This window comes from Thunnus albacares, chromosome 8 (assembly GCF_914725855.1).
Source record: "Thunnus albacares chromosome 8, fThuAlb1.1, whole genome shotgun sequence".
NCBI classification, from domain to species: Eukaryota; Metazoa; Chordata; class Actinopteri; order Scombriformes; family Scombridae; genus Thunnus; species Thunnus albacares.
This window is the reverse complement of record NC_058113.1, coordinates 35,269,846-35,295,628: the sequence shown is the minus strand read 5'-3', so window position 1 is coordinate 35,295,628 and position 25,783 is coordinate 35,269,846. Positions and strand designations below refer to the sequence as shown.

The following is a 25,783-nucleotide window of genomic DNA, read 5'->3' as shown; positions in this document are numbered from 1 at the left end:
AGCTAAATTAAATAAAACCGTCTTCAGCTGATTGTTGAAAGAAGATTTTGGTTCAAACACGTTAAACGAATGTTTAAGTAAAATGTATATTTGAGACAGAAGAGGAAACATTCATGTTTTTATAAATATCAGATTTTACTCTAAATGTTTCTTCTACAACAGCTGGAAACTGAATAATATTATTACCGTCTACAGGTTTCACAAGTACATTTACTCAAGTACTGTACTGAAGTACAGTTTGAGGTACTTGTACTTTACTTGAGTATTTCCATGTGATGCTACTTTCTACATTTCATTGTTGCTGTTTGTTGCTGCTAGTCATGTATCTGTTGTTGTTGTTGTTGTTGTTGTTGTTGTTGTTGTTGCTGTTGTTGCTCTACTTCTCAGTGTCCCCCCCCCCCCCTCTTCTCTCTCTCTCAACCCAACCGGTCAAAGCAGACGGCGTCCACATAGAGCCGGTTCTGCTTGAGGTTTCTTCCCATTAAAGGGGAGGTTTTCCTGCTGCTGCTCATGGAGGAATTATTGGGTCTCTGTAGATTAAAGAGTTCGGTCCAGACCTGCTTCATGTGAAAAGTACCCTGAGATGACTTCTGTTGTGTTGAATTGAATTAAATGTACTTTTACTGCAATACTTTAACTACATCAAGCTCATAATACTTGTGTACTTTTACTGTAGTAGGATTTTTCATGCAGTACTTTTACATGGCTGTATTAGTACTTGTACTGCAGTAAAGGTTGTCAGTACTTCCTCCAGCTCTTCGTCTTCTTGTCCTCGTAGATGAAGAGACAGAAGAAAGTCAACAAATCATGAAACAGACTTGTGAACAAACGAGGCGTCAGACGGAGCATCATGGCTAACTTGTTTTTATTTGCACGTCCAATGAGTGTTAACAAACCCAACACAGAGGTTAGCATCCAGGTCTACAGCAGGGGGCGCTCAAACACACTAGAAGCTCCGAGGACATCAGACAGGAAGGAAACCAGCAAACATCTTCACATCTGTACAAATCTACAGTCGGTCAGTCGGAGCAGCTCACAGACTGACGTGAGGCCGTGAGCTGCGACTTTACACCTTCTAGCATTTACAGTCAAGTTTAGTTTTACACAAGTTATTCATCTTGGAAATGTTAGCAAGCTGTTGCCTCGCTGAGTGATTCACTTTAAACTAAAATGTGCTTTAACACTAAAGTTTTCATGAGAAACTAAATGTTAAGTAAAATATTCTGGAGGCTTCACGGCGCCACCAGCTGGCTGATTACATCATGTTCAGAGGAGAAATCCTTCACAAACTGGTGAAAAATTAGAGTTCACATTTGGTCAAGAAGAGAATGAAAATGTACAAAATGAGATGAAGAGAGAAAAGAAAGTGTTGGAGGCCGAGAGCAGCTGAACATCAATCAATCAATCAATCAATCCGAAGCTTCGTCACCTTCATGATTGATGTCGACAATAAACTGAATCTGAAGACGTCGTGTTACAGACTAAACCGTTAATCAATAATTAAACAACAACAGTATGTTAATATGATCTCCTGCTATGATGAACGGACAGTTCGGCCCGTCACCATGACGACCACAGAAACAACAGGAACTAATTGGACTGTATGTGAGTTGGCTTCAGTCTGTTAGTAAAAGTCACTTTATTGATCCTCATATTGAGATCAATAAGCTGCAGCTGACCTGAATCACATCAGGATCCATCTGCTGACGTTCAGTTTGAAGCTGAACTGCAGTGATTCTACAGATGTTTCAGTCAGAACGTGTCATAAACCTGATGAAGGTCAGATGTTCACGAGCATAATTCACCCCTAAGATCTCCGTACGAGGCTCCGCGTTCTGCTCCGTTTGTGGACGACTTTCATTCACAAAGACTTTCACACCGAAAAGCTTCAAGTCACCAAAACACAACAGACTTCTGAGCGTCAGCAGATTATTAGAGAAGCTGCAACATAATAAACATGAATCCATGAGAACAGCTGCTGCTTCAACAGGAAGTTAAAACACATCTGTGACTCATATAAGAGACGTCATGTGACCATCAGAGATACTAGATTACAGCTGATGCTACACTGTCAGCTGCAAGGCAACATCTGGCAGCTGTTTACTACTGACACAAACATCTGGCAGCTGTTTACTGCTGACACAAACATCTGGCAGCTGTTTACTACTGACACAAACATCTGGCAGCTGTTTACTGCTGACAGGAACATCTGGCAGCTGTTTACTGCTGACACAAACATCTGGCAGCTGTTTACTACTGACACAAACATCTGGCAGCTGTTTACTACTGACACAAACATCTGGCAGCTGTTTACTACTGACACAAACATCTGGCAGCTGTTTACTGCTGACAGGAACATCTGGCAGCTGTTTACTGCTGACACAAACATCTGGCAGCTGTTTACTACTGACACAAACATCTGGCAGCTGTTTACTACTGACACAAACATCTGGCAGCTGTTTACTACTGACACAAACATCTGGCAGCTGTTTACTACTGACACAAACATCTGGCAGCTGTTTACTACTGACACAAACATCTGGCAGCTGTTTACTACTGACACAAACATCTGGCAGCTGTTTACTGCTGACAGGAACATCTGGCAGCTGTTTACTGCTGACAGGAACATCTGGCAGCTGTTTACTGCTGACAGGAACATCTGGCAGCTGTTTACTGCTGACAGGAACATCTGGCAGCTGTTTACTGCTGACACAAACATCTGGCAGCTGTTTACTACTGACACAAACATCTGGCAGCTGTTTACTGCTGACAGGAACATCTGGCAGCTGTTTACTGCTGACAGGAACATCTGCAGACCCTCTCAGTAACTGGCGGCCATTATGATTTTTACGTGTGTTGAACCTACATTTGGAAGCTCAGAGAGAAGTGCTGAAGGCTCCAGATGTTCTTGGATCAGTGGCGGGAATCTGCATCAGGCCTGATGTTCAGCTGCTCTCAGCTTCAGTAGATGAGAGATTAGTGGAAGCATTCATGCTACAAACAAGTATTTTACATGTTCTGTCAGTCCGGACGCTGCTCGTCTTCATCGTCGTCTTCAGTCGAGTCGTACAGTGAAGCTGCTCCAGGATCAGAGGAAACCATGTTTCATCTCCTCCGGCCTGAAGCACCGGGTGGTGACGGCAGCCTCTGATTGGCTCCTACTGAGTACTGACAGTGAGATATTCAGCGTTTACATGTGGATCCTTTAGTTAGAAGCAGAGTTTTTCATTTTTAATCAGACTGTCTGTGTGTCGGAGCTGAAACTCATCCTGTCAGTCAGAGTGATGTCAGCGTGATGTCAGCAGCTCTTCTTTTGTTTTTTTTGTTTTTGTTTTTCTCTCGGGACAGACATGCGATGAACTGCATGACAACAACAGCAAGAGGGGAATCTTTTTTTTTCTTTGTGGTTTTTTGAATCATATTTGAGCATTCCTTCCCCGTCGACACACACCGACAGCCAGACACACGAGGAGTCTTAGACATGATTTCATGGTTTCTATTTCAAAAACAGCTGTTTGTTGGCTGTAATAAAGAACCGCAGGACTTTTCTTAGATTGCAAATGTTGTCGTGGTAGAGAGAGATAATAGAGACAGAAAGAGAGAGTGTTGAAAGGTTCAGTTCAGCTTTATTCAAGTCTGTCTTGATAAAATCCTGACATGTTCGTATGTGCATGGAAACGTGTCTCTGTAACTAACAGTTCCTACTCTCCACGCTGACCCTGAACACATCTGCACTGTCAGAGAGGAGGACGACGTTCATCTGAAGTTAATACGAAGCTTCATCAGTGCTGGAGGGAAACATTCTGCTAGTCTGAAGACGTGTTTTTGATATGTGGAGTATTTGATTAAACCGCTTCAGGTCTGAAGCTGTGAGCTGCTACTTTACGCCTCCACTACACTCAGCTGTCACAGCGCCACCAGCTGGCTGATTACATCATGTTCAGGACTAAATCCTGAGAATGAAACTCCTGCCTCAGTGTCCAATCAGATACGAGGCTTTTCTCAGCGTGAGCTCGTCTGTTTCTGTGACACGTTGTGAGTCACGGCTCAGAGTCCAGATCCAGCCCGGTTCAGTCCAGAAGAACACAAGTGTTCCTGCTCCAATCAGGACCAATCAGCAGCATTATATCTGATCTTAGACTGTTAATATGTCACTTTATTAGGTTTTAATATTACTTCGTCATCTCAGAGGTCTGCTAGCGGAGCTCTGAGGTCACAGATCAGTCAGCTGTTCCTGCTGATGATCCTCCCGCCTCTACAACCTGCACTCCTGAGCTCAACTCGCCAGGTCTGAATCTGGCGTTCTCTGTGCTGAGAAAGGCCGATGAACACGGTTCAGTGTGTTGATCTGCTGACAGAAACGATGAGCGAATGTGTTCCAGACATTTCCTCTGAGATCCTGAAAGCGGCGCGTTGTGGCTAAAATACATAAAGAGCGTTTGCAGCTCAGCAGAAGAGACGCTGAGAGAAAATGTCTGAAGGCGTCGCATCATCGTCAGCGTGAATAAAAACACGTTCTACTTCCTGCTGGAACAGACTGAAACTTCAGACCTGAGACTGACGAAACTTCACATCAGCTTCAGATGAACTCTGAACTCTGAACAGTGACGATGCGTTCAGGGTCGGTATGGAGAGCAGGAACTGATGCAGTGACGACGTACATATGAACAGGTCAGTATGTGTTAATACAGACTTGATAAAACACAAACCTGTCCTTTAACTGTGGTGTGTATATATGTGTGTGTAAATATGTGTAATTAATGTGTGTGTGTGTGTGTGTGAGTGTGTGTGTGTGTGTGTGTGTGTGTGTGTGTTGTACACTCAGTCTTTATTTCCCAGTGCGTTCACTGGTCGAGTCCCAGCCAGTCGCTGCTGTCGGCTGGTTTCTGTATGTTTTGTTTCCTCAGTACTCGCTCAGGTTGTGCCATTTGGAGATCTGCCGGCGGGGGTTCTCGCAGACTTCCCGCCAGTGGGAGGCGCCGGAGGGGGCGGGGCTGTGGAGGCCGAGCAGCAGGCGGCCGAGGACTTCGTTCTTGGTGGTGCGGTCGAAGTCGACCACCAGGAACTCGACGGAGATCTCAGGCAGCAGCTCGGGCGGGATGTCGTAGATGAAGGACTCGTTGAAGACCGGGTTCAGCGTGCACTTCTTCACGTGGGTCTTCTTCTTGGCGATGCGCTTGCGGCCGTAGAAGACGTTCACCTTCACGTAGGGGTCTGAACAGAGAAGAAGAAATCACAGGAAGTCATTTTCTGTCACACAACACTGACAGCAGCTGATCACGTTACTGTTGACATTCATGGTCACGTGTCCGAGTGTATATGTACGGCTGAACATACGTGACAGTGTGACGTGTGATTGTGACTCCATGTTCATGAATCTGCTGCTGTAACAGCCTGACCCCCCCACCAGGCCCTTCCTGCCCTCCAGAGGATGAACCTTTTATATCTCAATGACTCCATAATCTTCCCTGTAGCGCCCCCCTCAGGACAAACTGCACATGTTTAGATCCACTGGATGTTTGTTCTGTCCAAGAGGACGTCACATGCAGACAATCATTCATGTCATGTGACATTAAAAACTCTTTAATTCAACGTGGGAGAATATTCAGCTTCTATTAGTTGATTTATAAACACTGCTGACGTTTATGTCTGTGACTGAAGAACACAGTCAAAGGTTGATCTGAAGAAACTCTGTTACTGTAAAATATTAAGTTTAAAAACTACACAAACTCCCATGATCCTCTGCTGCGGCTCCCGCTGCATGTACTCACTTGCCGACAGGCCGGTGATGTCCATCTTGGGGAGGTGTCGGGCCTTCAGGACGACCACGCTGAGACGATGAGACACCGGCTGGTAGGACAGAGACGCCAGCAGCTCCCCACGAGTCTCACACTGAAAACAGGCACAGACACATTCAGTCTGTACTGCACATTAACTGACACTCTGTAGTCTGTACTGCACATTAACTGACACACTGTAGTCTGTACTGAACATTAACTGACACTCTGTCGTCTGTACTGAACATTAACTGACACTCTGTCGTCTGTACTGAACATTAACTGACACTCTGTCGTCTGTACTGAACATTAACTGACACACTGTCGTCTGTACTGAACATTAACTGACACACTGTCGTCTGTACTGAACATTAACTGACACACTGTCGTCTGTACTGCACATTAACTGACACGCTGTCGTCTGTACTGAACATTAACTGACACTCTGTCGTCTGTAATGTACATTAACTGACACGCTGTAGTCTGTACTGAACATTAACTGACACGCTGTCGTCTGTACTGAACATTAACTGACACACTGTCGTCTGTACTGAACATTAACTGACACGCTGTAGTCTGTACTGCACATTAACTGACACGCTGTAGTCTGTACTGCACATTAACTGACACGCTGTCGTCTGTACTGAACATTAACTGACACGCTGTCGTCTGTACTGCACATTAACTGACACACTGTAGTCTGTACTGCACATTAACTGACACACTGTCGTCTGTACTGAACATTAACTGACACACTGTAGTCTGTACAGCACATTAACTGACACTCTGTCGTCTGTAATGTACATTAACTGACACGCTGTAGTCTGTACTGAACATTAACTGACACTCTGTCGTCTGTACTGAACATAAACTGACACACTGTCGTCTGTACTGAACATTAACTGACACACTGTCGTCTGTACTGAACATTAACTGACACACTGTCGTCTGTACTGCACATTAACTGACACGCTGTCGTCTGTACTGAACATTAACTGACACTCTGTCGTCTGTAATGTACATTAACTGACACGCTGTAGTCTGTACTGAACATTAACTGACACTCTGTCGTCTGTACTGAACATTAACTGACACACTGTCGTCTGTACTGCACATTAACTGACACACTGTAGTCTGTACTGCACATTAACTGACACACTGTCGTCTGTACTGCACATTAACTGACACGCTGTCGTCTGTACTGAACATTAACTGACACTCTGTCGTCTGTACTGCACATTAACTGACACGCTGTCGTCTGTACTGAACATTAACTGACACTCTGTCGTCTGTACTGCACATTAACTGACACACTGTCGTCTGTACTGCACATTAACTGACACGCTGTCGTCTGTACTGAACATTAACTGACACTCTGTCGTCTGTAATGTACATTAACTGACACGCTGTAGTCTGTACTGAACATTAACTGACACACTGTAGTCTGTACTGCTCATTAACTGACACTCTGTCGTCTGTACTGCACATTAACTGTCACGCTGTAGTCTGTACTGCACATTAACTGACATGCTGTCGTCTGTACTGTACATTAACTGACACGCTGTAGTCTGTACTGAACATTAACTGACACTCTCTCGTCTGTACTGCACATTAACTGACACACTGCAGTCTGTACTGCACATTAACTAGTAAACACTGTCATCTGTACTGCACATTAACTGTCACACTGTAGTCTGTACTGCACATTAACTGACATGCTGTCGTCTGTACTGTACATTAACTGACACGCTGTAGTCTGTACTGAACATTAACTGACACTCTGTCGTCTGTACTGCACATTAACTGACACACTGCAGTCTGTACTGAACATTAACTGACACTCTGTCGTCTGTACTGCACATTAACTGACACACTGCAGTCTGTACTGAACATTAACTGACACTCTGTCGTCTGTACTGCACATTAACTGACACACTGCAGTCTGTACTGCACATTAACTAGTAAACACTGTCATCTGTACTGCACATTAACTGACACGCTGTCGTCTGTACTGCACATTAACTGACACTCTGTCGTCTGTACTGCACATTAACTGACACTCTGTCGTCTGTACTGCACATTAACTGACACACTGTCGTCTGTACTGCACATTAACTGACACTCTGTCGTCTGTACTGCACATTAACTGACACACTGTCGTCTGTACTGCACATTAACTGACACTCTGTAGTCTGTACTGCACATTAACTGACACGCTGTCGTCTGTACTGAACATTAACTGACACGCTGTCGTCTGTACTGCACATTAACTGACACTCTGTCGTCTGTACTGCACATTAACTGACACGCTGTCGTCTGTACTGCACATTAACTGACACGCTGTAGTCTGTACTGCACATTAACTGACACTCTGTAGTCTGTACTGCACATTAACTGACACGCTGTCGTCTGTACTGCATTAGTGTTTTTCTAGTCACATTGACTTTTCTGAGTATATTTAAAATCCCTTCAGACACGTTTAAGGTAAATAAAAATATTCAGCTTTGAATAACTGGTTTTATTATTATTTTATTATTTTATTATTTTCATGTTCATGACTGACCTGCAGCTCGCAGGTCAGTCATGAACATGAAAATAATTATTTTATTATTATAAACTGAGCTGCGAGCTGCAGGTTCAGTGTTTAGTCTGAATTCAGTTCCAGTTAAACGTGTTTTTGTGTTTCAGTTGGAAACGGCAGCATGTTGTTTAGCTGCGTGTCGTTTAACTGCGTGTCGTTTAACTGCGTGTCGTTTAACTGCGTGTCGTTTAACTGCGTGTCGTTTAACTGCGCGTCGTTTAACTGCGTGTCGTTTAGCTGCATGTTGTTTAACTGCATGTTGTTTAACTGCATGTTGTTTAACTGCTGCCGTCAGTCAGCAGAGGAGTCGGATGATATCGCTTTACTTTGTGTTTCAGGGCAGACGAGCACACTGACATGTTTGTGTTCTCATGACGGCTGCATCAGTATAAAGACTATTTTAATGTGTATTAAACCTGATGTACGAATCTAACAGTATTTCATTCATTCACAACAAACTGACGTGACAGCAGCACAAAGAGCTGCTCTGTCAGACGTCTGCAGGACCACACACGTTCTCCCAAACATCCAACTTTAACCCGATTAAATCTAAACAACAGAGAGACTGTCACTGTGATGTGATTATCCAGGCTGTTGCCATGGTGACACACACAGCGCTGACACCGGCATCAGCAGTTAGTCAGCGTCAGGCCGACAACAGCGGCAGCAGCAGACTCTGTCAGCATGTTCGTTGTGTTCATCAGCTGATCAGCTTTTCTTCACTATATTTATCATTTATGTATTATTATTAACTCTGTTTAACGCTTCAGTTCAGTCTAACTCTGCTGCTGTGACAGTGAAAGCAGGCGGATCAATGATCGGTCGATTAATCAATTAGCTGATTGACACTCCATTAAACAATTATTTCGATAATCAAATAATCGCTTTAGTTAATCAAAAATCAGCTGGTCTCAGTTTCTCAAATGTGACGATTTGAAGCTTTTTATTTTTGGGTTTCAGACATTTAAAGACTCAGGAACCGTCGTTATTATTACTACTAAACATTTTATAGAAAAATCAATTCATCAGTTCGTTGAGATTAATCCACAGTGAAAATCATCATTAGTTGCAGCAGAGGTTTGATTTAACATTCATTTCAAGATAAACTACGACTGAACTACTGAAGCTTCAGCTTCATCTGCTGAGTTTCTGCAATAAATCTAAATCAGAGCTGCAACGAACCGTCGATTAGTCGATCAATAGAACATTTATTACCGTCTATTTTAATCATCAGTTAATTGCTCCGAGTCTATTTTAATTCCATCTTCGCTGGTCTCAGCAAGTCGTCTCTGATGGTCCAGAATGCTGCTGCAGGTCCAGCAGCTGGTCTTTACTCTGCCTTCACATGAGGTTTAGGATTCATTTTAAGGTTCTTGTCATCAGGTTTCGAGGATGTTCTCAGGTGTCCTGCATGGACAGACACCTGAGAACATCAGTGATCCATCTCTGTATCACCAGTAGGACCAGTAGGCCGTCTTTCGCTCTCCACTGTGAACTAACGGTGATCGTTGAGGCTTCAACGCTTTTAAAAAACAATTAAAGATCCAACTTTTTAAATTGGCCTTTGTCTCACGTTGAGTTGTGTGTGACGTGAAGTGATGGTTTGTTTGTTTGTTTGTTTCTTCTTGAGGTCTCCTGCTGCCTGTGTTTTATTTTATTTTAACTTATGTTCTTATTGTTCTTCTTGTTCTTCTTGTTCTGTGTTTCTAAGGTCTTAATTTTAACTTTTCTTCCTGTGAAGCACTTTGTGAATTTTATCTCTGTGAAAGCTGCAGTATATTATATTAGTATATTAAATAAACTTATATAGATATTACTTATTATTATAGAGCCAGTGTTTGGTTTGTCCATTCTGGGCCACTGTAGAAACATGGCGGCGCAACATGGCGGCGCAACATGGCGGCGCTGTGGAAGAGGCCCCGCCCCCTCTGTAGATATAAAGGCTCATTCTAAGGTAAGGAAAACACAACAGTTCTTATTCTCAGGTCATTATAAACTAATTAAAACATACTAATGAATATCATATAAACTCTACAGACTGAACCTTTAAGTTCTCAGCGACTGATTTACAGGATCAGTTTTCATTAAACTTGTTTTATCTAATAAACACTTTAGTCATGTGTAAACAGGAAGTGACTGTAGCATCACTGTGTCAGTAATAGTTTTGGCCAATGAACAATTGTTTATATTTTTCAAAATAAAAGACCATAATGCTATTTCTACCTTTTTTTTTTTTTGCTGTAGCAAAAACCGTGACACCAAAACCAGGGTGCAGGTAGTTTTAGTGGCCTAAACATAAAGTGAACAGATATCTCTGTGACTTTGTTTTATACCTGCAGAAATATGTGTTTTACGTTTTGTAGTATTCATGCAGTTTGCTGCACCTAAAACTAATCTGCTAAATATTAAGCCACAACTCATCTCTATGTAATAGTTAGTTTGATGAATAATGTGTAAATCTGAACTTAGTAAACTGATGTTATAACAAGAAGCTGCTGCAGTCTGATCTGTTCATCATCATCAAATCACTGATATATCTGATATCTGTCAATATCTGCAGGAAGTGTTCTGTTCAGACCTGCAGCACAGTTCCTCATACTGGAGCTGCTGGTTCTGGCACAGCACTAAACTGGTTTGAATCATACTTAAAGAACGGCAACTACATGTGGAGTTCCCCAAGGCTCCATACTGGGGCTGTTCAACATCTGTATGCTGCCACCAGCTCAGACTGATTATATCAGCAGGAGACTATAATCTATAAGCACTGAGTCAGTGCACTCGCTACATCAATGAATGGAAGTGCCAACATGTCCTCCAGTTAAACAAAGAATGATTAAAATCAGTTTCAGTCGCTCACGTTAAAAACCACAAACCGAGCCAGACATCCTGATGGACTCAGACATGCATTTCAACACGTTAAAGGGGACATATGATGCTTTTCCTTATTTTCAGTCAGATGTTCATGTTAAAAGTGGCCGACGTGTCAGATAACGAGGTAACGTATGTATCAGTGATGCCTGCCAGCAGGAAGCAGCAGCTCTGCTCTGAACGTTCACTTTACAACACTTCATGATGTCGGCTGGTGACAGATTTCTTTCTATGGTCATCTGCTCCACGCCGAGCCACGACTCCGTTACACAGCGGGGCTGAATCAGTAGTTTACCTGTTGGAGGTGTGCTGGTCGTCTGCAGCTCTTCATCAAACATCATTCTGCTCGTACTCTTCCTCCCTGTTTTATTTATAACTGATCCGCTCAACAAACAGCTCCAAATATCTCCACTACCAAAGCTACCAAAGCTCCGCTAATTCAGTGAGAAACATGTTTTATTTCCTGTGAATTCTTCACAATAAAAGTCTCCTGTTATTTAGTCATTTAAAAGCTTTTAATATAAAGCAGTAAAACAGGAAACGTTGGGTTTACATCAGCGGTAATTTAACATGACTCTGATAGGCTGCCCCTCGTAGACTTCCTGAAGCTGACCAATCAGAACAGAGCGGGCTCATCAGGAGGCGGGGCTTAAAGAGACAGGAGCTAAAACGGCCTGTTTCAGACAGAGGCTGAACTGAGGGGCTGCATAAAGGACCAGTAGAAGATCAATAATCAGTTTTTAACTGTGTATCGTGTCCCAGAATATAAATAGAGCCGGAAATGAGCAGAATTGATAATTACAAAGTCACCTTCAGGATATCTTCAGGATATATCAATGATTAGGGGACTATTAGACTCGACTATTATAACCGTCCTCACTAAGACCAGGAGACTGGATCAGGTCTGGATTTCCCTGAATGGTTTCTGATCTGCTGCTGCATTATGAAGCGTCCGGACCTCTCAGGTGTTCTGGGACAGGTCCGGACCTCTCAGGTGTTCTGGGACAGGTCCGGACCCCTCAGGTGTTCTGGGACAGGTCCGGACCCCTCAGGTGTTCTGGGACAGGTCCGGACCTCTCAGGTGTTCTGGGACAGGTCCGGACCCCTCAGGTGTTCTGGGACAGGTCCGGACCCCTCAGGTGTTCTGGGACAGGTCCGGACCTCTCAGGTGTTCTGGGACAGGTCCAGATCTCTCAGGTGTTCTGGGACAGGTCCGGACCCCTCAGGTGTTCTGGGACAGGTCCGGACCCCTCAGGTGTTCTGGGACAGGTCAGCGTTCAGTTTCTGTGCTGCACAGATCTGAACAGAAGCTGCAACTCTCAGCTGACGGCTGTTTGCCTTTTATTAAAGGCTGTTGATTCATATTTCACACTGTCGACTTTTATTCTCCTGTTCTGTTGGTCTCATGTTTATTTTACTATTTTTACTCTTTTTAATCATATTTATTTATTATTTTGGGTTATTATGTTTATAACATCTCGTGTTGTGTTTAACTTGACAGTACAAATGAACATCTTTCTAAAACACCTCTAGATGAGTTAACGTTCGTCGGTAAGCCCCTCCCCCTCCTCACCTGCATGTTCCTCTTGGTGATCTGCTGACTCAGGTGGACTCGGCCCGTGCTCGGGTCCACGCCCTTCAGAGGCACCACCGCCTCCCCGATGACGTCATCGCGGGCGAAGCGGTCAAAGCTGAGGACCAGGAAGTGCAGGGTGAGCTCGGGCAGCGAGCTGTAGGCCACCCCGTAAAAGGTGAAGGTCTCGTCGAACAGCGGGTCCAGGGTCTTCCTCAGCACGCGGGTCTTGACGCGGTGCTTCTTCTCCGGCAGGATGGTCATCTTCACGTAGGGGTCGGAGCTGCCCGCCTGCTCGTCCATAGCGGGGAGGCCTCGGGCCCCGACGATGGTGACCACCAGGGCCTTCTTGGGGAAGTTGTAGTCCACGGTGAGGCTGACGGCGCCCAGGCTGGGCTCGGGCTCGGGCTCGGAGGAGGCGGGGGTGAAGGGCGAGGCGGTCTTGCTGCTGGTCTGGCTGCTGCTGGCAGAGCTGCTGTCCAGGCAGCAGTAGTCGGCGCGGACCGGCAGCGCCCGCTCCAACCGCGCCTGGTTGTGGGCGGGGCCAGGGCCGGCGGGGGGCACCAGGTGACTCATCTGCAGCTGGCCCGGGACATCCAGGATATTGTTTTCAGCGTCCACCAGCACCATGCCTCTGCCCGCGGCGCCGGCGCCGCCTCGCTCTCCGTCACGGTCGGAGCGGTCGGCACGCCGGATGCCGCGGACGATCCTCTTGCTGCCGCTGAGGGATTCTGGGTAAATGCTGATGCCCTTCAGCATGTGGATGAACTTGTAGGGCGGGTCCTCGGCGTCGCAGTAACGATCGCCGTGCAGCTTGTAGCGTCCAGAGATGCGAAGGTAACGGCGCTGACAGAAAGACCAGAGAAGAACCAGAACCACCACGACCAGAACCAGAACACCCGCTCCCAGGAAGCCCGCCAGGACGGGAGACATGGCTGACAGACAGAGACAGGAAGCGTTAGAAACACAAACACCCGCATCAGTTCATCATGATGGACGTTTTCAACACCGCCGTCAGACTCTGTTTTATATCTTTATTGGACAAAAAACATCTGAAGATGTTAGAAACTAATTAATCAATCAGCTGATCTTGTAAATAATCTGCAGATTAATCAATAATTAAAATACAGTAAGTTTAAGGCCCAGAAACATAGTTGGAGTTATTTTGATCAGTGTATGATGCAGTGACATCATCTTGAGTCATGCTGACATCGCTGTGATGTCACCAGAGAGCCATAACGTGTTTATTTTGTGTTTAAAGTGGTTCAAAAGATGCTGAAACACACTTTTCACTGGCTTTGTTATTGTGTAAACAGGATGTAGAGTAAAAACAAACATGGAGGACAAACGTTTAACTTCCGTTAATCCTGCAGAGACTCAGAGTCTCTACTACAAATCCCATCGTGTCAAATCTTCATCTGAAAAGTAACTAAAGCTTCAAATAAATGTAGTGGAGTAGAAAGTACAATATTTCCCTCTGAAATGTAGAAAGTAGCATCACATGGAAATACTCAAGTAAAGTACAAGTACCTCTAAACTGTACTTAAATACAGTAGTTGAGTAAATGTACTCAGTTAGTTTCCATCACTGGATCTGACTAATCATTGCAGCTCTAGTTCTAACTGTAATCTTTCTGATAGTGACTCTGTCCATATTGATCACATTTATTAAACAAGTGTAATTACTTTCCTGTCAGCTTCGTTTGCACAATTAATTATCATTATTAATTTATTGACTCAGAAACAGCTGATGAGATGCAGTAAATCACATTCAGACTCCTGCAGAGCTTCTTTCCTTCCTGTTGTTGTCGGCTTTCATTCACTCCATCAGATGATGTCATGTTTTGGAAAGTGGTGAGAGCAGCTGAGCTCGCTGCCTAGCAACACACACACACACACACACACACACACACACACACACACACACACACACACACACACATACACACACACACACACGCACACACGCACACACACACACACACGCACACACACACACACACACACACGCACACACACACACACACACACACAGCAGTGTATTGCAAGCCCGGCAGCCCGCTGAGCATCAGGGATTCTTTACAAAATGTATTTTAAGATATTATCTGAACTTAACTTAAAGTCATATAAGTAGCGTAGCGTGCAGTTGAGAGAGAGAGCAAGTGTGTAATACTGAACAACCCACCAACCAGCTGCTGCTAACAGCTGCCCGCTAACAGCTGCTCGCTAACAGCTGCTCGCTAACAGCTGCGTGTGTTTACAGCAGAGAGCAGGAGGGAGGACAGACGTCTCTCTCTGCTGCTGCTGCAGACGCTCAGCAGACACTTTAGCTGATAAATGTAGTGTCCATCGTCAGACAAAGTATTGATGAAACACAATATTTTTAAAAAATTAGAGTTTTTATTTGATGAACGTGGCGCTGATACGCAAAAATGAACTAAATGGGTTTTGTGTTTATAATAAAAACAAAACGACAGTGGGGGTGGTGGCCAAGTAATCTATGCCCCAAGACCTATAACGCCGCGAACACCGCTAACACCGATAACACGATAACACCGCTAACACCTGTAACACCAATAACACAATAACACCGCTAACACCTGTAACACCAATAACACAATAACACCGATAACACCGCTAACACGATGCTAACACGATAACACCGCTAACACGATGCTAACACCGATAACACGATAACACCGCTAACACTGCTAACACTATAACACCGCTAACACCTGTAACACCAATAACACAATAACACCGATAACACCGCTAACACGATGCTAACACGATAACACCGCTAACACGATGCTAACACCGATAACACGATAACACCGCTAACACTGCTAACACTATAACACCGCTAACACCTGTAACACCAATAACACAATAACACCGATAACACCGCTAACACTGCTAACAATATAACACCGCTAACACTGCTAACACTATAACACCGCTAACACCAATGACACCACTAACACCTGTAACACCAGTAACACTGCTACCAATACTGATGTAATACTGATAATATCACTGATATAATACTGATATAATACTGATGTAATACTGATAATAACACTGATGTAATACTGATAATAACACTGATGTAATACTGATGTAATTCTGATAATAACACTGATGTAATACTGATAATAACACTGATGTAATACTGATGTAATACTGATAATAACACTGATGTAATACTGATGTAATACTGATGTAATACTGATGTAATACTGATAATAACACTGATGTAATACTGATGTAATACTGATAATAACACTGATGTAATACTGATGTAATACTGATGTAATACTGATGTAATATTGATAAGAACACTGATGTAATACTGATAATAACACTGATATAATACTGATAATAATACTGATAATAATACTGCTATAACACTGATGTAATACTGATAATAACACTGATGTAATACTGATAATAATACTGCTATAATACTGATGTAATACTGATAATAACACTGATGTAATACTGATAATAATACTGCTATAATACTGATGTAATACTGATAATAACACTGATGTAATACTGATAATAACACTGATGTAATACTGGTAATAATACTGCTATAATACTGATGTAATACTGATAATAACACTGATGTAATACTGATAATATTACTGATATAATACTGATAATAATACTGCTATAATACTGATGTAATACTGATAATAATACTGATGTAATACTGATAATAATACTGATGTAATACTGATAATAATACTGATGTAATACTAATGTAATACTGATAATAACACTGATGTAATACTGATAATATTACTGATATAATACTGATGTAATACTGCTATAATACTGATGTAATACTGATAATAATACTGATGTAATACTAATGTAATACTGATAATAACACTGATGTAATACTGATAATAATACTGATGTAATACTGATGTAATACTGATAATAACACTGATGTAATACTGATAATATTACTGATATAATACTGATAATAATACTGCTATAATACTGATGTAATACTGATAATAACACTGATGTAATACTGATAATAATACTGATGTAATACTGATGTAATACTGCTATAATACTGATGTAATACTGATAATAACACTGATGTAATACTGATAATATTACTGATATAATACTGATAATAATACTGCTATAATACTGATGTAATACTGATAATAATACTGATGTAATACTGATAATAATACTGATGTAATACTAATGTAATACTGATAATAACACTGATGTAATACTGATAATATTACTGATATAATACTGATGTAATACTGCTATAATACTGATGTAATACTGATAATAATACTGATGTAATACTAATGTAATACTGATAATAACACTGATGTAATACTGATAATAATACTGATGTAATACTGATGTAATACTGATAATAACACTGATGTAATACTGATAATATTACTGATATAATACTGATAATAATACTGCTATAATACTGATGTAATACTGATAATAACACTGATGTAATACTGATAATAATACTGATGTAATACTGATGTAATACTGATAATAACACTGATGTAATACTGATATAATACTGATGTAATACTGATAATATTACTGATATAATACTGATATAATACTGATATAATACTGATGTAATACTGATGTAATACTGATAATAATACTGATGTAATACTGATATAATACTGATATAATACTGATGTAATACTGATAATATTACTGATGTAATACTGATGTAATACTGTTGTAATACTGATATAATACTGATGTAATACAGATGTAATACTGATGTAATACTGATAATAATACTGATGTAATACTGATGTAATACTGATATAATACTGATGTAATACAGATGTAATACTGATGTAATACTGATAATAATACTGATATAATACTGATATAATACTGATAATATTACTGATATAATACTGATAATAATACTGATAATAATACTGATATAATACTGATATAATACTGATATAATACCAATAATATTACTGATGTAATACTGATATAATACTGATAATATTACTGATATACTACCGATAATAATACTGATATAATACTGATAATATTACTGATATAATACTGATATAATACTGATAATATTACTGATATAATACTGATAATAATACTGATAATAATACTGATATAATACTGATATAATACTGATATAATACCAATAATATTACTGATGTAATACTGATATAATACTGATAATATTACTGATATACTACCGATAATAATACTGATATAATACTGATAATATTACTGATGTAATACTGATATAACACTGATGTAATACTGATGTAATACTGATAATAACACTGATGTAATACTGATGTAATACTGATGTAATACTGATGTAATATTGATAAGAACACTGATGTAATACTGATAATAACACTGATATAATACTGATAATAATACTGATAATAATACTGCTATAACACTGATGTAATACTGATAATAACACTGATGTAATACTGATAATAATACTGCTATAATACTGATGTAATACTGATAATAACACTGATGTAATACTGATAATAATACTGCTATAATACTGATGTAATACTGATAATAACACTGATGTAATACTGATAATAACACTGATGTAATACTGGTAATAATACTGCTATAATACTGATGTAATACTGATAATAACACTGATGTAATACTGATAATATTACTGATATAATACTGATAATAATACTGCTATAATACTGATGTAATACTGATAATAATACTGATGTAATACTGATAATAATACTGATGTAATACTGATAATAATACTGATGTAATACTAATGTAATACTGATAATAACACTGATGTAATACTGATAATATTACTGATATAATACTGATGTAATACTGCTATAATACTGATGTAATACTGATAATAATACTGATGTAATACTAATGTAATACTGATAATAACACTGATGTAATACTGATAATAATACTGATGTAATACTGATGTAATACTGATAATAACACTGATGTAATACTGATAATATTACTGATATAATACTGATAATAATACTGCTATAATACTGATGTAATACTGATAATAACACTGATGTAATACTGATAATAATACTGATGTAATACTGATGTAATACTGCTATAATACTGATGTAATACTGATAATAACACTGATGTAATACTGATAATATTACTGATATAATACTGATAATAATACTGCTATAATACTGATGTAATACTGATAATAATACTGATGTAATACTGATAATAATACTGATGTAATACTAATGTAATACTGATAATAACACTGATGTAATACTGATAATATTACTGATATAATACTGATGTAATACTGCTATAATACTGATGTAATACTGATAATAATACTGATGTAATACTAATGTAATACTGATAATAACACTGATGTAATACTGATAATAATACTGATGTAATACTGATGTAATACTGATAATAACACTGATGTAATACTGATAATATTACTGATATAATACTGATAATAATACTGCTATAATACTGATGTAATACTGATAATAACACTGATGTAATACTGATAATAATACTGATGTAATACTGATGTAATACTGATAATAACACTGATGTAATACTGATATAATACTGATGTAATACTGATAATATTACTGATATAATACTGATATAATACTGATATAATACTGATGTAATACTGATGTAATACTGATAATAATACTGATGTAATACTGATATAATACTGATATAATACTGATGTAATACTGATAATATTACTGATGTAATACTGATGTAATACTGTTGTAATACTGATATAATACTGATGTAATACAGATGTAATACTGATGTAATACTGATAATAATACTGATGTAATACTGATGTAATACTGATATAATACTGATGTAATACAGATGTAATACTGATGTAATACTGATAATAATACTGATATAATACTGATATAATACTGATAATATTACTGATATAATACTGATAATAATACTGATAATAATACTGATATAATACTGATATAATACTGATATAATACCAATAATATTACTGATGTAATACTGATATAATACTGATAATATTACTGATATACTACCGATAATAATACTGATATAATACTGATAATATTACTGATATAATACTGATATAATACTGATAATATTACTGATATAATACTGATAATAATACTGATAATAATACTGATATAATACTGATATAATACTGATATAATACCAATAATATTACTGATGTAATACTGATATAATACTGATAATATTACTGATATACTACCGATAATAATACTGATATAATACTGATAATATTACTGATGTAATACTGATATAATACTGATGTAATACTGAAAATATTACAGATGTAATACTGATATAATACTGATGTAATACTGATAATATTACTGATGTAATACTGATATAATACTGATGTAATACTGATAATATTACAGATGTAATACTGATATATTACTGATGTAATACTGATATAATACCGATAATAATACTGATGTAATACTGATAATATTACAGATGTAATACTGATATAATACTGATGTAATACTGATAATATTACTGATGTAATACTGATATAATACTGATGTAATACTGATAATATTACAGATGTAATACTGATATATTACTGATGTAATACTGATATAATACCAATAATAATACTGATATACCGATAATATTACTGATGTAATACTGATATAATACTGATAATATTACTGATATACTACCGATAATAATACTGATATAATACTGATAATATTACTGATGTAATACTGATATAATACTGATGTAATACTGATAATATTTCAGATGTAATACTGATATATTACTGATGTAATACTGATATAATACCAATAATAATACTGATATAATACCGATAATATTACTGATGTAATACTGATGTAATACTGATAATATTACAGATGTAATACTGATATAATACTGATGTAATACTGATATAATACTGATGTAATACTGATAATATTACAGATGTAATACTGATATATTACTGATGTAATACTGATATAATACCGATAATAATACTGATGTAATACTGATAATATTACTGATGTAATACTGATATAATACTGATGTAATACTGATAATATTACAGATGTAATACTGATATATTACTGATGTAATACTGATATAATACTGATAATAATACTGATATAATACTGATATTACTGATGTAATACTGATAATATTACTGATGTAATACTGATATAATACTGATGTAATACTGATAATATTACAGATGTAATACTGATATATTACTGATGTAATACTGATATAATACTGATATAATACCGATAATAATACTGATGTAATACTGATAATATTACAGATGTAATACTGATATATTACTGATGTAATACTGATATAATACTGATATAATACCGATAATAATACTGATGTCATACTGATAATATTACTGATGTAATACTGATATAATACTGATGTAATACTGATAATATTACAGATGTAATACTGATATAATACCGATAATAATACTGATGTAATACTGATAATATTACAGATGTAATACTGATATATTACTGATGTAATACTGATATAATACTGATAATATTACTGATGTAATACTGATATAATACCGATAATAATACAGATGTAATACTGATAATATTACTGATGTAATACTGATATAATACTGATAATATTACTGATGTAATACTGATATAATACCAATAATAATACTGATGTAATACTGATATAATACCGATAATAATACTGATGTAATACTGATAATATTACAGATGTAATACTGATATAATACTGATGTAATACTGATAATATTACAGATGTAATACTGATATAATACTGATGTAATACTGATATAATACCAATAATAATACTGATGTAATACTGATAATAACACTGATGCAATATTGATATAATACTGATAATAATATTGATAATAATACTGATATAATACTGATATTACTGATGTAATACATATAATAACACTGATGTAATACTGATATAATACTGATAATAATACTGATGTAATACTGATAATAACACTGATGTAATACTGATAATAATATTGATAATAATACTGATATAATACTGATGTAATATTGATATAATACTGATAATAATATTGATAATAATACTGATATAATACTGATGTAATATTGATATAATACTGATAATAATACTGATATAATACTGATAATAATACTGATGTAATATTGATACAATATTGATAATAATACTGATAATAATACTGATATTACTGATGTAATACTGATAATAACACTGCTGTAATACTGATATAATACTGATAATAATATTGATATAATACTGATAATAATACTGATGTAATACTGATATAATACTGATAATAATATTGATATAATACTGATAATAATACTGATGTAATACTGATAATAATATTGATATAATACTGATATAATACTTATATAATACTGATAATAATATTGATATAACACTGATAATAATAACACTGATACTAATACTGATACTAATACTGATATAATACTGATAATAATATTGATATAATACTGATATAATACTGATAATAATACTGATGTAATACTGATATAACACTGATAATAATACTGATACTAATACTGATAATAATATTGATATAATACTGATATAATACTGATAATAATACTGATGTAATACTGATATAACACTGATAATAATACTGATACTAATACTGATAATAATATTGATATAATACTTATATAATACTGATAATAATATTGATATAACACTGATAATAATAACACTGATACTAATACTGATAATAATATTGATACAATACTGATAATAATATTGATATAATACTTATATAATACTGATAATAATATTGATATAACACTGATAATAATAACACTGATACTAATACTGATAATAATATTGATATAATACTGATATAATACTGATAATAATATTGATATAATATTGATATAATACTGATATAATACTGATAATAATAACACTGATACTAATACTGATAATAATATTGATATAATACTTATATAATACTGATAATAATATTGATATAACACTGATAATAATAACACTGATACTAATACTGATAATAATACTGATATAATACTGATATAATACTGATAATAATACTGATATATTATTGATAATAATATTGATATGTTGTTGTGGAGAGTACAGCCAGCCAGCAGAAACCAGAGTCACATCTCTTCTATGTGTGAACACGTTTGTCCAGTGAAGCTGATTCTGGTTCTGAATCACAGGTTTGTTCTTGTTTCTGCAGCAGCTGCATCACTGAAAACTGCGTTAAAGTGTCTTTAATATTAAAATCTGCAGCAAACACAGAGCTCACAGCTGTGCAGAGCTTTCTATTTGTCTTATTGATTATTGCTACTTTGTATGACTGCATGTGTCCAATCAGTGTTATTAATCAGTGTTATTAACCAGTGTTATTAATCACCACCTGCAACTAACCATCATTCTCATTATCTGTTAGTCTGACGATTATTTATTGATTAAACATTTTATTTACCTTTGGGATTAATAAAGTATCTCTCTATCACTTTGTTAATAAAATGTCAGAATATTGTAAGAATAATTATTTAGAGCCCGCAGTGATGTCTTGTTTTTTGTCCAATCAACAAATCCTAAGTTTCCCGTCATGAATGATATGAGGAGCTGCAACCAGCAAAGGTTCAAAAGACTCAACGATTATTCAATTATCCAAATAGTTGCTGATTCATTTTCTGTTAATTAACTAATCAAATGACTTGATTAATGATTCCAGCGGCAGATACAGACTGTGTTGCTGCTGTTGTTGTTTTACAGCATCTCTGGTTTCACAACATCTGGCCAGAGGTGCAGCTGGCGTCTCCTCATCGATCATTAATGAAACGCTGCACCTGTAAACCGGCAACAGCCAATCAGATCGCTGCTCCATGTTCACCTTGACTGACAGGTGAAGGTGATGCTGTGAAATAACATTTAAAAAATCACCTGCATTAAACTGGTCAGGATGACGTCACTCATTGTTTCATAATACTGAGCTGAGTTTTGAAGGTTTATTGATCTGATCAGTTTGATCAGCTGTTTCAGGCTGTCGGAGGCGTCTCAGGTCACGTTTCAAAATGAACAACAGTCCATGAAAATAATCTGGAGTTGGTCCTAATTTTGTCCACTTATTGTTGTGATTAAGTCTTTTATTGGTTTAGATTTAGAGGAACAGCTGTCTGGTTATCAGCATGTTGTTGTTGTTGTTGTTGTTGTTGTTTGTCTGTTTGAAGAAAATATTCTGTTGTCAACAGTAACACAAAGACAACAATAATAATAATAAATATCTGCAGGTGTCGCCGGGTACAGACATGACGTCACCCGATACCCACCCTGACTGGCACGCGCACGCACACTGAGGCCCACGAGAAGCAGACGGTGCGTCGGAGCGCGAGAGCGCGCTGCTCGCCGCCCTGTCGAGGTGTTATTTTGATTTATTTTGATTTATTTTGATTTGTTCACATTAATCTGAGCAGTCAGTTCATGTCACGTTGAAACTTCACCTCCTGCTGTGTTACTGAATCTAAACAGGTTGATATTTGAACATATTAATATCGATTCCAGCTTGTCTGCTTCCAAATATGAAGCTTTAAAAGGATTTCAACGACAACAACAATAACAATAATAATAATAATAACAACAACAATAATAATAACGTCGATGAACGACAGTCTGAGAGCGTTTTATATCTGAAATGTCTGCAGAGATTAATAAGAGCGAATAACAGAAGGAATCGCGGGTGTTGGCTTCATTAACTGGGTGTTGACTCCCCGTGAAGATGACGCCGGACCTACTGTAACCCTGACCGGAGCAGACCGGACCGGACCGGACCGGAGCGGGCCGGGCCGGGCGTTTTGGCCCGGGCTCGCGCCGCTGCCGGCGGCTGCAGAGGGAGAAGAAGCGGCCTGGCTCTCACCGTAGGAGGGTCGCAGCTCGGTGATGTCCGCCATTTTGTGACTGTGGGCAGGATGCGTCCTGACCGCGCGGAGAGCAGCAGAGAGATGAGAGGACACCGACGATCCACCGACGATCCACCGACGATCCACCGGCCGGTTACTTCACTTCCATACAGAACCGACCGCGGGAGAATCACCGAAAAGATGCCGCTGATCCGGAGGTGCAGCCCGCAGAGGTCCGCTCGGTGTGTCGGTGAGTCGGTGTCCGCGCGCTGCGCAGTGAGGATGCTCGCGCTCGGATGCAGGGAGGCTGCGCGGAGGAGCTGCGATGAGACTGAACGAAGATCGTCTATGATGGAGATGACTCACTCTGCAGGAAAAGAAGAACCGGCCGCTGGGTTCTGCTGGGAGGAAACCAGCGCTGCAACTGGAGATTCTTCTCTTTACTGGTCTTCATTTACAGTTCAGGGATTATTCGTTTGGTCCCTAAAATGTCAGCAAATAGTGAAAAATGTGCATCCATCCATGTCCCAAGTTCCCAGAGCCCGTAGTGACGTCAGAGTCTCTTGTTTTGTTGATCTGTTATTAACACACAACACACATCTGGGAAGCACGTGATTAAATGATTCACAAAACAGCTGCTGATTAATTTTCTTTTGATCGATTAATTAATTGATTGTTGCAGCTGTACTTATAGACTTTATAAGTCAGCAGTAAATTTAAACATGAATGCAAGTGAATCACCTCCTGGATCGATCAAAGAATTAGATTAATCGGTTGACTAATCAATGAATCATTTCTGTCAGAAAGGAGGTTTTAGATGCTGATAAAGAGGAACTTTGTTTTCACCACACGTCCCGTTGTTGGTTAAGACATTTTTTTCTCAATCTAATTATTAACAGCAATTAATCGATTATCAATTATGCACTGACGTCATAAACCCGAAGATATAAAATCATGTCGCACTGTTGTCTGCAGTCTGACGTCTGTGGTTTCCC

At 38.1% G+C, this 25,783-nt stretch overlaps 1 protein-coding gene across 1 annotated transcript; it reads right to left on the bottom strand.

Annotated features, from left to right (window-relative positions):
• Nucleotides 1-848: 848 nt before the first annotated feature.
• On the bottom strand, nt 849-25,381 carry LOC122987594 (synaptotagmin-11-like). Its single transcript, XM_044359547.1, has 5 exons — nt 24,806-25,381; nt 12,800-13,734; nt 5,772-5,892; nt 2,772-5,214; nt 849-2,063 (listed from the first exon to the last, which is right to left on the bottom strand). Exons 1-4 carry the CDS (start codon nt 24,837-24,839, stop codon nt 4,904-4,906), a joined length of 1,401 nt encoding a protein of 466 aa, XP_044215482.1. The 5' UTR covers nt 24,840-25,381; the 3' UTR covers nt 849-2,063; nt 2,772-4,903.
• Nucleotides 25,382-25,783: the final 402 nt, after the last annotated feature.